The following is a 14,947-nucleotide window of genomic DNA, read 5'->3' as shown; positions in this document are numbered from 1 at the left end:
CACCCCACTTTGGGGCCCACTTAACAGTCATGTGTTATATTTCTTTTGCATCGCTTTAATATAACAATAACAACAAAATAACAATAGGCTATATTTCAAAGAGGACCTGCTGTACATCAGACATTTAAGCTAGAGGTTTTGTAGTAGAACATTCTACTCTTCACAACAGTTTTATAGGACAGGTAAGGCCAATTTTAACTCCTTTGGAAACTAAAATCCAAACAGGTTATCATTTAAGGAATTTGCAATCAGAAGTATGGGGCACTGACCAACATAACAAAACTAGTAAACATTTCAAAAATTTTCCAAATTACCAAATACACATGGTGGCCACCATGTAGCAAGCCCCATTGGAAGCAATTTGTACACATTTATTCACTTAATTCTTCACATCTAGAAATCCCAAGAGGACTAGCAAGTTTACAGGACTTTCTGCTGGCAATTTTAAAGGACTGTTAATACCCCTTCCTTTACCTGGACCCTTCGTAGATGAGCCACACGCTCCTCTATGGAGGTCTGCAAGGCCGAAGGGACTTTCAGAATCTCTTGGTAATTGTCCATCAGAAACGTCACCAACCTAGCAGCTAATAACTCATCCAAATCTACTTCATCCTTGGAACACAAGATGCAACGGGAAAATGTCTGAACCATCTGAAAAAAGAGGGGGAGGTATTTTTTAAATAAACACAGATGAGGTTTGTTGTTGTTGTTTTTTCCTATGCTGAACTGCATTTAATAAATCTCCAAAAACCAAAGGTGACCAGTCAATGAGAAATGGCCCACAGACCAGGGAACACATCCTATCTGGCACCTAGCCACACCTGGTCATCTCAATGGGCTGATCTTCTTAGCAACCAGTGTGAACAGAAAGTGCATCTCATCTCACAGAGACTCAGCAGAGACTACACAGAGACTACTTATCTGAGCAGCTTTTAAAGCACACCTCTTTACAGACAGTTTTAAATATATATAAACAAATTCTGAAAAATTATGATCACCACCATCACTTGAATTATGTAGCACTTTAAAGTTCAAAGTACTTTAAAGCCATTTTGTTTACTAATATCCTTATTTCATTTTGAATTTCAGAAATATGCTAGCACAACCTATGTGCCTCAACTGTCACACTTTTTCCTACTTAACTATTAGTTTCTCTAGGATTTTGGGTGTACAACTGACAATCACATTTGAATGAAATGATGAGACTTTATAACAAGTGCATTAAGTGATGACACTCTTTGCAAGACAGAAATATAAAAAATATTATGTAGTTGCTTCCATAGAATTCATATTAACTATGATTTGGAAGGATTTTTCCCCTCTTTCCTACTAATTTTATTGTGGACAATCTTGTTTCAAAACCTGTAAGCATGAAATGACTAATTTTATTTAATTAGACTGCATGTCATTAACATACTGCAAATGATACTTTATCTACCCTCACATTATGTGTACAGAGACACACAGACATTTTTTACCTGGAGGCTCTGGACCCTGGGGAACCTTAATGCCCTAAACTTCTATGCAAAATTTTCCATGTGCATTCTTTTGGGGAATAGGTGCAAAGTTTTTTTCAGCTTTTCAGAAGGGTCCATTAGCCCCATTATCCATCTACTCAACCAAAAGGAAGGTCAAGCAAGTTCACTCTACTGGACACTAAGTGTTCCTTTACTCTTACTCAATACTTCTAAAATGGGGCCAGAGGACCCCCAGGGGTATACTGTGGTTCACCAGGATATGGGAAGTATGTATGTATACCCCAGTGAAGAGGAGTTTTGCTCCAAGATCTCCAATTTTGAGGAAAATTAAGAAATTACGTAGAAGGAGCGCCTGGGTGGCTCAGTGGGTTAAAGCCTCTGCCTTTCTGCCTTTGGCTCGGGTTATGATCTCAGGGTGCTGGGATTGAGCCCCACATCGGGCTCTCTGCTCAGCAGAGAGCCAGTTTCCCCCTCTCTCTCTGCCTGACTCTCTGCCTACTTGTGATCTCTGTCGAATAAATAAATAAAATCTTTAAAAAAAAAAAAGAAATTACATAGAAGAAATTCTAAACATGAGCCCTATTTTAAAAGACATGCTGACACAAGAAAGTAGAATTCAAAACTAGCATATATGTTTTTAAGCCAAATTGAAAATATCTTAAGAAATATCCTTACCCATGGACCCTTAGATCATACCCCAAGAGAACAAATTCTCTGTCTCTCCCCAGGCTGTCTGGTCCAACTCTATGTTTTATTTCTTTCCTCTTTACCCCATTATGTGTGCTGCCCCTTTCCTACTTGTTATACTAACAAATGCTTCAGAACCCTTTCTGTCTTGGAGGAAAGTATGTCTTTTTCTTGAAAGGACCCTTATCCTTATTGTCCTCCCTTCCTTCCGTTTATGTTGACAGTAGGCAGGAGACCACAGATACCTCTACATTCGGATTCTATCCCTACTCACTTCGCTTTCCATTATGTTCTTTAATACACCAACACCGGAAGTGTAATCCCGCCTGTGCAGTTTCCAAGCTGTGGCTCTTTGAGCAAGCCTACCTTGGCGCCTTCCTCGGGTTGCCAAGCTAATAAACTTTATTTAGTTGAACTGTATTCCAAAAACTCAAGTCAAGTTAGATGTTAGAGATCAACCTACCAGTGTTCGGGTCCCAAAGCCATCACATAGGGGTGGCATCTCCTTATTTAGGCAGATCCTTGCCATCATCCTCATCAAGAGCTGTAACTTTCTCCTGTTTTCAGGTGGCAGGAGAAGGCAGCAAACCTGAAATGCTTCAATAGCCATTTTCTCTTTCTGTAACAAACCTTTTGAGAAAAAAAAATTTTTAATCTTTTAAAACCAATAGCCTCCTTGACTCTATTACGTTTACATTTTTCAAAATACATATTATTAAGATTATACAAAATGTTTCCACATATTCAACTATGCTGGGCCAACTGAATCAGCACAGAAAATACAAACCATCAACTAAGGATGAAAAATGTATAAAACAAATATAGCCATTTCCCTCCCTCACACCCTTGCCAGATGCAAGCAGATATTCACAGCCTTCTTTCCCACTGAACCAACATCAGGTTGAGTCTAACCTAACCCTCAGCCCTCACAGTTACTAGGACTGAGACAGCATGAGCAAGGACATGAATGCACCACTACTGCCCTGAATTCTCCTCCTTATATTTTGCCCCCAGGAAGAGCAGGGTCACTATTTGGCATGATTCTTACAGACTGAATAATAGGGCTGACAGGCCTACAGTCAGACCACTGACAGATGGCTGCACTTGTTTCCAAACAACACATGTCAAATAACCCTTCCTCTCATGTAAGCTGTTTTCTTCTAGCTGAGTAAACCGATTCAATCATATTATATGCCATCTCTCCTCACCCAAACTAGAGTATTCCAACAGACTTAGAGTATTCTAATACTGTGCTAAAAATTAAAGTTTCTATTATTACGTTCTCTTCAATCCCATTTGTCCCCAAACAAGCCCTCTAATGAGACGAAACTGCTTTCATCAATTTATTTTTTCCATACCCAACCTCTTCAAGTTCCTGCTAGTCTCCGTCTTGGAGGCAAAACCATCTTTGGCTTTCAGTAAGGATTTCCTGACCACCTATGCTCTGCCAGGAACTATGCCAAGTCCTCAAAATATGAAAATATGCCAGATCCCCTACTTAGAAGAGCTTATACGATGTGAGGAGACACCCATCAAATACAAGCACAAAATTTGAGAGATGCTGCAAGAGACATCTGCAAGGGGCACTGAGGGGAATTGTAAGTCACTCCTTAGGACTGCAGCATGGGCCGTGAAGGTAAGGGCTTGGCAGAGAAGTGGAGCTGGAAAGGTCAACTTAGACGAGACCTTAGAAGGCCTTGAATGCCAGACCAAGGAGCTTAGGTTTGATCCTAAAGGCATGGGAGGGAAAAGGAGGCAGGAGGGGACTTTTAATATACCCAGTTCAACTAGATGTTTATCTGAAGGATACAAATAGTAATTCAAAGGGGCACCTGCACCCCAATATTTATAGCAGCAATGTCCACAACAGCCAATCTATAGGAAGAGTGCAGATGTCCATTGACAAATGAATGAATAAAGAAGATGTGATATGTAGATAGATAGATACAGATATAGATATACACATACAAACAATGGAATAGTACATAACCATCAAAAGAATGAAATCTTGCCATTTGCAGCAACACGGTTAGAACTAGAGGGTATTATGCTAAGCAAAATATATCAGTCAGAAGAAGACAACTATCATATGATGTCATTCATATGTGAAATTTAAGAAACAAAAGAGAGAAGCATAAAACAAAATGAAATCAGAGATGGAGACAAACCATAAGAGACTCTTCACAATAGGAAACAAACTGAGATTTGCTGGAGGGAAGGGGCTAGTGGGAAAGGATAGCTGGGTGATGGGTATTAAGGAGAGCACATGATGTAATGAGCACTGGGTGTTGTATGCATAGATGAATCACAATTCTACCCATGAGACAAACAAATAAATAAATAATAGATAAATAAATAAATAAGATACACTCTAAAAAAACAAACACCCAGTGCAGTCCTAGACGTTCACTGAAAATATTGTTGCTGATCATCATCACTAGACCTTCTTTCAATTCTACATAAACAAATCTATGGAGAGAAAAAATGTTTATAACCATATTTTGATTCATTCATGTATCCAGTGAATATTCAGTAAGCCTTGCCTATATTCTGGGAACTATTTTGTTTATTTTTTAAGATTTTATTTATTTATTTGACACAGAGAGAGAGAGATCACAAGTAGAGAGGCAAGCAGAGAGAGGGGGAGAAGCAGAACTCCCCACTGAGCAGAGAGCCCAATGTGCGGCTCGATCCCAGGACCCTGAGATCATGACCTGAGCCAAAGGCAGAGGTTTAACCCACTAAGCCATGCAGGCGTCCCAGGGAAACATTTTAGAAGAGGACATACAGTGGGGAATAATACAAAATCCTTCCTGATCTCATGGAGCTTACTTTCTAGTAGCTAATTAGCAAAGTGGTACATAAATATTTCAGGTGGAAAAAATGCTATGGATAGAAATAGAGAAAAGGAGCTGGGAGTGATGAGAAGATGTGTTCAGAAAAACATTTCTGGGTTTTTACGAAAGGTCTCTCTGTAAGGAGGTGAAGTTTGAGCAGAGATCTGAAGGTAATGAGAGTAAGCCAGTGAAATATCGGAGACACATCTTCAAGGCGGAGGAAACAGCAATTATGAAGATTGTGACATGAGGGTCCATGTGGAGTGTTTGAGGAACAGCACTGAGGCCAGTGTAAAGAGAGAGCAGCATATAAGAACACTCAAGTCAGAAATGCTATTTCAGTGGAAGGCAAGAGCCAGACCCCAAAGAACCTTATAGACTATTGTTAAGGACTTCAGGTTTTATTATGAGTAACCTGAGAAACCATGGGAGGGCTCTGGGCAGGTGAGTCGTTTAAACTGAATTACTTATTACTTTGGCAGTTGCTGAGAAAACAGATTATGAGGGTAGCAAGGAAGGAAGAGGATGAAGAGCATGATGGTCTGGATGAAGTGGCAGCGTTGGAACTGGAAAGAACTCACTATATTCTAGATTTATTTTTCCACAAAGCCTTCTATGTTTTCCATGAAGCTTTCTATCACATTAGCCTGCAAATCCTTTTTCCAAATTATAAACACATTTGGACAGTCAGATTTCACCATATCTTATTATGTCTCATGTATACATATATTGTTCCCCCACCTGCTTTATTTTTTTTCTAATTATACATAATCACTTCCTAATTTATTATAGAATTTACATTTTTGTTATGTACCATGGTCCCCCCTCTGCCTTCCTGCAATATAAGCTCCACATGGGCAGTTTTGTTTATTGATATACCTCCAATGGCTAAAAGAGCACCTTGTAGATCACAGGAGCTTTATAAACATTTTCTGAATATATGAAGGAATGACAATGACCTATCCCTTGCTAGGAACAGAGCTAGAATATCTGGCTTCAGGCCGAGTTCCCACTGATTGCATATGCTTAGGCATGAATCCCCATTAACCTAGCAGTAAATTGTTGTGGATAATTGTAAAACCAAATCATTGTACTGTTATGGGGACCCATGGGCTATAAAGGGAAGCTTAGGTGAATTGAAAGTTTTAAGAGCATTGATGTTGGCTGCTGCAACTACTACCATTACTACTACTGAACTTCAAAGCATTAAAATACCAGGGTGGAAAATATGATGTGAATCAGATGCAACTCTGGCTAGATTCTCTTTAAAAGCCAGTTAAAAAAATGTATTGCATAGTAGTACACAGATGTGAATTTGGCTCTGGGCCTCTACAATAAGAGAGTAAGTAAAATTTCACAGTGCCCCAGCATAGCTGTGTTACTGAGTGACAAATCATCTAAGAATGCCCTCCTCAAGCCTAACTGCCTCAAAGGTTGCATAACCATATTACATAGGCTGGGAAAAAATATAAACGTGTAAACATCATCCATATATACAAATTTACAATGCATAATTCACAAAGACTCTCACAATTACAACTCTTGGGGTCACTGGCAAAAAATCTCATGTCCACATTATTATTAGGTACACAGAACAATGTCTAGGGATGCCTGGGTGTCTCAGTGGATTGAAGCCTCTGCCTTTGGCTCCGGTCGTGATCTTAGGGTCCAGGGATCAAGCTCCATTTCGGGCTCTCTGCTCGGCGGGGAGCCTGCTTCCCTTCCTCTCTCTCTGCCTACCCCTGTGCCTGCTTATGATCTCTCTCTCTGTCAAATAAATAAATAAAATCTTTAAAAAAAAAAGAAGAAGAAGAAGAAGAAGAACAATGTCTGGTAATGTTAGAAGGTCCTGTAAAACTTTTATTAAATTTTGCTTGACTTTCACAGAAAGAATGTGAATGCCTTTGTTGCCATTAATGAGAGTCTATTACATCATTTGACAGCCATTTGATAGTTGGCTTCTTGTTTATATAAAGATTACAGAAGTCTTTGCTAGGATTGCCTCTTAATGTAGAATGTACAATCCTAGTGTCTTAAAACCTAAGTGAAAATTGTTCTTTAGGCAAAAAGCTTACATTTTAATAGCACTTCATCTGCTATAGATATAACCAATATAGCATCTGTGTGGCTGAACACAAGATTTCAAGGATGAACTACAACAGCTGACTTGCCTTCATTTCTTACTCCAATCAAATAATTCAAATAAAAGGTTCATTTAAGGGGCACCTGGGTGGCTCAGTGGGTTAAGCCTCGGCGTTTGGCTCAGGTCATGATCTCAGGATCCTGGGATCAAGCCCTACATCAGGCTCTCTGCTCAGCAGGGAGCCTGCCTCCCCCACCCAACTTCTGCCTGCCTCTCTGCCTACTTGTGATATCTCACTCCGTCAAATAAATAAATAAAATCTTTAAAAAAAAATTCAATTAAGTAGGTAGAAAGTTCTTACTCCAATCAAATAATTCAAATAGATAAAAAGATAAAAGAAGTTATCCAATGTTCATAAAATGCAAGAATTAGGAGTAGAGACTCACCTGACATGAAAGCAAGATTTGTTACAAAGCTGTAGTTCGATGCTACCTTAGGAATACACAAAAGACCAATAGGACAACACTGAAAGTCTAGAAAGGGGCATAAGTATGCATGGGAACATAATATATCATAGAAATGTCATCAGAAATCAGTGAGGAAAGAATGGTCTGTTCCAAAGTGGTGTTTGGAATAATCTGATAACTGTATGGCAAGAAAAAAAATGAAATGACAGTGTCTTGCCTTATTAAAAATACAGGAAATTCTGACTCCAAGCAAGATGGAATAGCAAGGACCAGACTAACTCTCCCTCCACAAACAACTAGAAAACTAGGCAAATTTTATGCAATAACTATTTCTATCCATGGGGCAATAAGACAGGACGACAATCCCTGAGAAAAGGATACAAAACAAATAAGCTATACAATTTCCCCACATTCTGCCTAGTGGCACATTCCAAACAATGAACAGGGATGAGATCTCAAGTAGAGGGAAGAGAAACACTGGACTTCCTGGAGGCCAGGTCAGCTGGACCTTGTAGAGCAGAGTTCCATCTGCAGGGAGCTAAAAAGGAAAAGGGTTCCATAAAGCTGCAGCAAAATCCCCGGAGACTCTGATGAATACCGAAAAGCACATACATGATTAAAGCAAAGCTGAGGTCATACAAAAAACAACCCATGAGCTTTGAGCTGAATGGTTCCCAGAGCTCACAGAGTAGACAACCCTGCTCATGACAGAAGGCATTATGTAGAAAGCTAGCAGTTTATGCTTCAACAGTAGGACCAGATTCCCCTTCAGGGAAGGTTAGTCTAGTTGGGTCTAAAAAAATAACTTTAAAAATAAGATGCAGATTAATCTAATTCAGTTACATCGACTGCCTAACAGAACAAAGCTCATCATCTTCAAAGAAAGACAATAAAATTCAGACACTCAACAATGACAAAAAATTTGTACAAACAAAATTACTAGATAATTTTGTACAAACGAAATTACTAGATAAGCCAAGAAGCAGAAGGGTGTGACCTCCCCAAAAAATATATCAGTAGAAAATCATAAAAATAGCACCAAAAGTGACAGAGATGAAGGATTTAGAGAAAAGTGTGTTACAAAAGGTATTCTAGTTCTTGTATTTAAATATATATATATATGAATACAGGAAGGAGAGAAATGGAAGATGTAAGAGAGAACCAAATGGTACTTTTCTAGAGATAAAAAAACCACTCACTGGAAGGGATCCACAGCAGACTAACATTTCAAAAGAAAACAAAGAAGACTTAGACAATAGAATGAATTAGCCAAGACAGAAGCAAAGAAGACAAAAAGTAGGGGAAAGAAATGAAGAGAGCTGCAGCAACTGGAGGGAAAGTACCCAGTGACCTAAAATGAGTCATTAGAAAAAGTGGAAGGAGTCACAAAAAGAATAAATGAAGAAATAATGCCTAAAAATTTTCCAAACTTGGTTTGAAATCTATTAATCAACATAGGAAAAAAATTCAGTTAATCAAAGGGCAATAAACACAGAAACCTCTTAGAAATGTATTATAATTAAATTCCTAAAAAATCAGTGATAAAGAAATTGCCAAAAGCAGAAGGAAAAAGAGATACATTATAAACAGAGGAACAAAAATAAGTAATGATCACAGACTTTTCATCAGAAACGATTCAAGCCAGAAGACATCTTTAAATATCCAAGCCAGAAGACATCATCAAAGTGCTGATAAAAGAAAACCGTTAACTTAGAATTCTGTATCTGCTGAAAATACTTTTCAGAACTAAGTCTGAACAAAGACTTTTCAGAATTCCCTACCCCCCCCCCAAAAATCTGAGAAAATCTGCTGCCAGGACACCTATACCATAAAAAAATGTTAAAGGACATTTTTCAAACAGAAGGAAAGTGATACCTGATGGAAACCTAAATCTGCAAAAGGAATGAAGATTACCAGAAAAGGTTAACATATGAATAAATAAGACTTGTTTTTTATTCCTTAATTTCTTTAAAAGAAAATTACCAGTCTAAAGAAAAAATAACATACAATATGGTTTACAACAGATGCTATAAAATACATGTCAGACAAAAATGCATGACAACAATATTACAAAGGGCAGGAGAAAGAATATAAAAAGATATTGTGGGGCGCCTGGGTGGCTCAGTTGGTTAAGCAGCTGCCTTTGGCTCAGGTCATGATCCCAGCGTCCTGGGACCGAGTCCCACATCGGGCTCCTTGCTCAGCAGGGAGCCTGCTTCTCCCTCTGCCTCTGCCTGCCATTCTGTCTGCCTATGCTCACTCTCTCTCCCTCTCTCTCTCTGATAAATAAATAAAATCTTTAAAAAAAAAATATTGTGGTAAGGAGGTAACATTATATGTGAAGCAATACAATATTTAAACTTGGGCAAAGATTTGAGACCAAAAAGCACAAATCATAAAAGAAAATGACAAAATGGACTTCATCAAAACGAAAGGCTTCTGCTTTTCCAGACATTATTAAGAAAAGGAAAAAGAAAATCAGCTTGGGTTACACACTGAATATGGAAATAACTCTCACAACTCAATAATAAGAGAACAAATGAGCCAATAAAAACCAGAATATTTTAAGACACTTCGCAAGAGAAGATACAGAACAGCCACTGGGCAAACAATAACATGCTTAACATTACTAGTCATCAGAAAAATACAGCTAAAAACCATAAAAATATACTACCACATACCCACTAGCTGAGGTAAAACAAAAGACTGACAGTGTCAAATGTTAATAAGGATTTAGAGATACTAAAACTTTCATGCATCACTGATGGGAATGTAAAATGACACAACTATTTTGGAAAACAGCTTGTTGAAAGTCAACATACATTCATCACATGACTCAATAATTCCATTATTTATACAAAAGAAGTTAAGACATATGTTCATAGAGCCTTATTCATAGTAGTCCAAGACTGAATACAATCCACATGTTCCTCAACAAGTGAGAAGATAATTGTGGTTTGTACTATATCCATGCAATAGAATACTCAGCAAAACAGTGTAACAACTACTGATACCTGTAACATGAATAAAATCTCAAAAATACTGTGTTGAGCAAAAGAAGCCAGATAGAAAGTACATACTGCATACTTTCACTTGTATGCAACTCTTAAAAGAAAACCCGATCTATAGCATAGAAAACTTCTATTTCCAGTTGTCTGGTGTAAGTGTGGGGTTGGGTACTGACTGAAAAAAGAGCACAAGTGAAACTTCAGAAGTGGAAAAAAAGACAAGATGGTGGAGGAGTAGGGAAGCTCATTGCCATTGCCGGTCCCCTGAATTGAGCTGGATATCTACCAAACCATCCTGAACACCCACAAAATCAGCATGAGATTGGTGGCTTCCATCACTCCAGATTTTCCTTGGGTTCATCTTGCCTGTGTCATGGTTGATATTTTGGATTCTGTACATTCCCTCAGCCATCCCTCAAGAGAATAACTAGGAGGTAGAGCTCCCAATGAAGGAAAGAACCAGAGACAATGGCCTCTGCCACAGACTTAATGGATATGGATCTAAGGAAGATGTCAGGAAAAGACTTCAGAGTAACATTTATAAAGTTGCTACTTAGGCTTGAGAAAACTATTAGTGACAGTATAGAATCTTTAAGGGCAGAATGTAGAGGTACTGTCAATGAAATTAAAAATGCTATGAAGGAGATGCTGTCTAAACTGGATACTCTGAATGCCAGGGTAAATGAGAAAGAATGAATTAGTGATCTAGAAGATAAGCTGATAGAAAGGAAAGAAGTCAGGAATGATAGAGATGAACAACTACAAGCTCATGAGATCAGAAGTAGAGAGATCGATGACACCATGAAACATTCCAAAGTCAGAATTATCGGGATCCCTGAGGGGGTGGAGAGAGAGAGAGAACGAGGATGTATACTTGAGCTAACCATAGCTGAGAACTTACCTAATCTGGGGAGGAAAAGGAGGATCCCTGTCCAAGAGGCAGAAAGGACCCTTCCCAAGATCAATAAAAATAAACCAGTGCCCCAGTATACAATAGTAAAACTTGGTAATCTTATAGCCAAGGCAGCTAGAGGTAAGAGATGTCTTACCTATGGAGGGAGGACTATCAGAATAACATTACACCTGTCCATAGAGACCTGGCAAGACATAATAGGGTACTAAATGAGATGAACATGCAACCAAGAATACTTTAATCGAGCAAGGATGTCATTCAGAATGGATGGAGAGACAAAGAGGACAGGTAGGAAGTGAAAGGATATGTGACCACCAAGGCAGCCAGAGAGGGGAGGGTTCTATAAAAGAAAAAAAACCCCAAGAGTAATATAGACGAGAAAGTAACAAAGATAATCTACAGAAACAGGGACTTAACAGGCAATACGATGGCTCTAAATTGTTATCTTTCAATAGTTACTCTCAACGTGAACAGCCTGAAAAATTAAATGGCAGGGTTTCAGATTGGATAAAAAGACAGGATCCATCCATATACTGCCTATAAGAGACTCCTTCTGAGCCTAAAAACACCTCCAGATTTGAAATTAAGGGCATGGAGAACAATTTATCATGTAAATGGACCTCAGAAGAAAGCTGGGGTAGCAATTCTCATATCAGACAAGTTGGATTTTTAAACCAAAGACTGTACTAAGAGATGTAAAGGAACACTATTATCATACTTAAAACTATCCCACAGAAACAATTTTAAGTATCTCTGCCCCCAACATGAGAGCAGCCAACTACCTAAGCCAACTGTTAACCAAAATAAAGAATCGTATTGATAATAATACATTAATACTAGGAGACCTCTCAGCAATGGACAGTTCATCTAAGCAGAAGATTAACAAAGAAACAAGAGCTTTGAATGACCCAGTGGACCAGATGGGCTTTGTAGATACATATAGAACATTCCACCCTAAAACAACTTAATACTCATTCTTTTTGAATGTACAAGGAACTTCCTCCAGAATAGATGACATACTTGGTCACAAATCAGGTCTCAACCAATACCAGAAGACTGAGATTATTCCCTGCATGTTATCTGACCACAGTGCCTTGAAACTGGAACTCAATCACAAGAAAAAAATTGGAAGGAATTAAAACACGTGGAAGTTAAAGAACATCCTACTAAAGAATGACTGGGTCAACCAGGAAATTAAAGAAGAACTTAAACAAGTCATGGAAACTAATGAGAATGAAAACACATTGGTCCAGAACCTATGGGATATTGCAAAGGCTGTCCTTTCAACACTGTGGCAGGATACTAGTCAAAACCACAATGTGATATTACCTTACACCAGTTAAAATGGCAAAAATTAACAAGACAGGAAACAACAAGTGTTGGTGAGGATGTGGAGAAAGGGGAGCCCTCTTACACTGTTGGTGGGAACGTAAGCTGGTACTATCACTCTGGAAAACAGGATGGAGTTTCCTCAAGACATTAAAAAGAGAGCTACCAAAAAAAAAAAAAAAGAGAGAGAGAGCTACCCTATGACCCAGCAATTGCACTACTAGGTATTTACCCCAAAGATACAGGTGTAGTGAGAAGAAGGGGCACATGCACTCCAGTGTTCATAGCAGTAATGTCCACAATAGCCAAATTGCGGAAGGAGGAGCTGAGAGGCCCTTCAACAGATGAATGGAAAAAAAAAAAGATGTGATTCATATACAATGGAATATTACTCAGCCATCAGAAAGAATGAATACCTACCATTTGCATCAACTTGGATGGAACTGGAGGGGATTATGCTAAGTCAAGTCAGGCAGAGAAACAATTCTATGGTTTCATTCATATGTGGAATATAAGGAATAGTGCAGAGAACCATAGGGGAAGGGATGGAAAACTGAAGGGGGAGAAATTGGGGAGGGAGATGAAACATGAGAGACTATGGACTTTGGGAAACAAACTGAAGGTTTTGGTTGGGGGAGGGGGGATGGGATGGAGTCACCAGGTGATGGGCACTAAGGAGGGCACATTTTATGATGAACACTGGGTGTTTTATGAATCACTGAACACTACATCAAAAACTTATGATGTGGGACGCCTGGGTGGCGCAGTTGGTTGGACGACTGCCTTCGGCTCAGGGCGTGATCCTGGAGTCCCGGGATCGAGTCCCACATCAGGCTCCCAGCTCCATGGGGAGTCTGCTTCGCTCTCTGACCTTCTCCTCGCTCATGCTCTCTCTCACTGTCTCTCTCAAATAAATAAATAAAATCTTTAAAAAAAAAAAAAACTTATGATGTACTATACAATGGCTAACTGAACACAATAAAAAAAAAAGTGGAAAAAAAAAAGAATCTTCAGGAGTAATGGAAAGGGTTTGTTACCTTAACTGCAATAGTAATTACACTAGTATACATTCATCAAAACTCACTGAACTGTATTTAAAATGGGTGCATTATTGGGTTATCTGGGTAGCTCATCTTGAGGAACCGCTATACTGTTTTCCAGAGTGGCTGCACCAACTTGCATTCCCACCAACACTGTAAAAGGGTACCCCTTTCTCCACATCCTCGCCAACACTTGTTTCCTGTCTTGTTATTTTTTGCCATTCCAACTGATATAAGTTAGTATCTCAATGTGGTTTTGATTAACAGTCAATTTAAAAATAAATTAAATGAATCAAGAGAAATTAGATACCCAAACACAAAAAAAAACAAAACTTAAAAATCTTAGAATTACAGAATCTCTTTGTGTCTGGAAGATTTCTTAAAGATAAACAAGTAAATAAATTTGACCAAAATAAAACATAAAAGTTTTTTACCTTTTGATTAAAACCTAAAGAGGAGCCACAAACTAGGAAATGGTATTTGTAAGACACAAGGTATAATGAAATAGTATCTAAAATATATTTTTAGAAGGTTCCTCCAAAAAAACAACAAACAAAAAAAATGAATAAAGGACAGAAAAAGTATTTCACCCAAGAAGAAACCTACATGACCAATAAACAGCAACAAAACTACTTTTCACACACCTCAGACTGCAAAAATTAAAAAGCCCCAGCCGTGTTTTGACCTTGTGACATGAAGCAAAAGGGCCAATTCAGGATCTTAAGCCATGTTTGGAGGACTCTGAGGGGGAGTAGCTGGAGCTGCTGATGCTGTTAACGCATTTGATCATTTGCAATGTCAGACTGAGATCACATAAACATGGATGAACATGTCACAGCATCGATGAACAATCACAGCAGTTCCATAATTATGGAGGAAGAGGGGGATTCTATAGCAAACAGGAGAATTTTATCTACAAACAATACTTCTAATAACAATGAACACATCAAGCACTAAATCTTGGCTTCTATATCTCATTCTCTCTCAAAGGAACCAAGAATTCTTAAGGAAATGCCTGATTCTAAGGCTAGGGAATGAACAAGAAGAGCTTTTCCTGCCAGAAAGTAAGAAAGTGCTCTAAGAATGATGGGGATGGGGTTAAAAA

General features: G+C 38.5%; 1 protein-coding gene across 2 annotated transcripts in view; it reads right to left on the bottom strand.

Moving 5' to 3' along the window:
• Nucleotides 1-14,947, bottom strand: part of DEPDC1B (DEP domain containing 1B) — an 82,097-nt gene that overhangs the window by 6,815 nt on the left and 60,335 nt on the right. For both annotated transcript variants that reach the window (XM_044224220.1, XM_044224227.1), the window contains exons 8-9: nt 2,629-2,795; nt 475-651 (exon numbers count right to left, since the gene is read on the bottom strand). In XM_044224220.1, coding sequence (XP_044080155.1) covers nt 475-651; nt 2,629-2,795 — 344 coding nt within the window. The remainder of the gene's footprint in view (nt 1-474; nt 652-2,628; nt 2,796-14,947) is intronic.

This window comes from Neovison vison, chromosome 1 (assembly GCF_020171115.1).
Source record: "Neovison vison isolate M4711 chromosome 1, ASM_NN_V1, whole genome shotgun sequence".
Classification (NCBI taxonomy): domain Eukaryota; kingdom Metazoa; phylum Chordata; class Mammalia; order Carnivora; family Mustelidae; genus Neogale; species Neogale vison.
The sequence above is the reverse complement of the archived record's forward strand: the minus strand, read 5'-3'. Positions and strand labels throughout refer to the sequence as shown.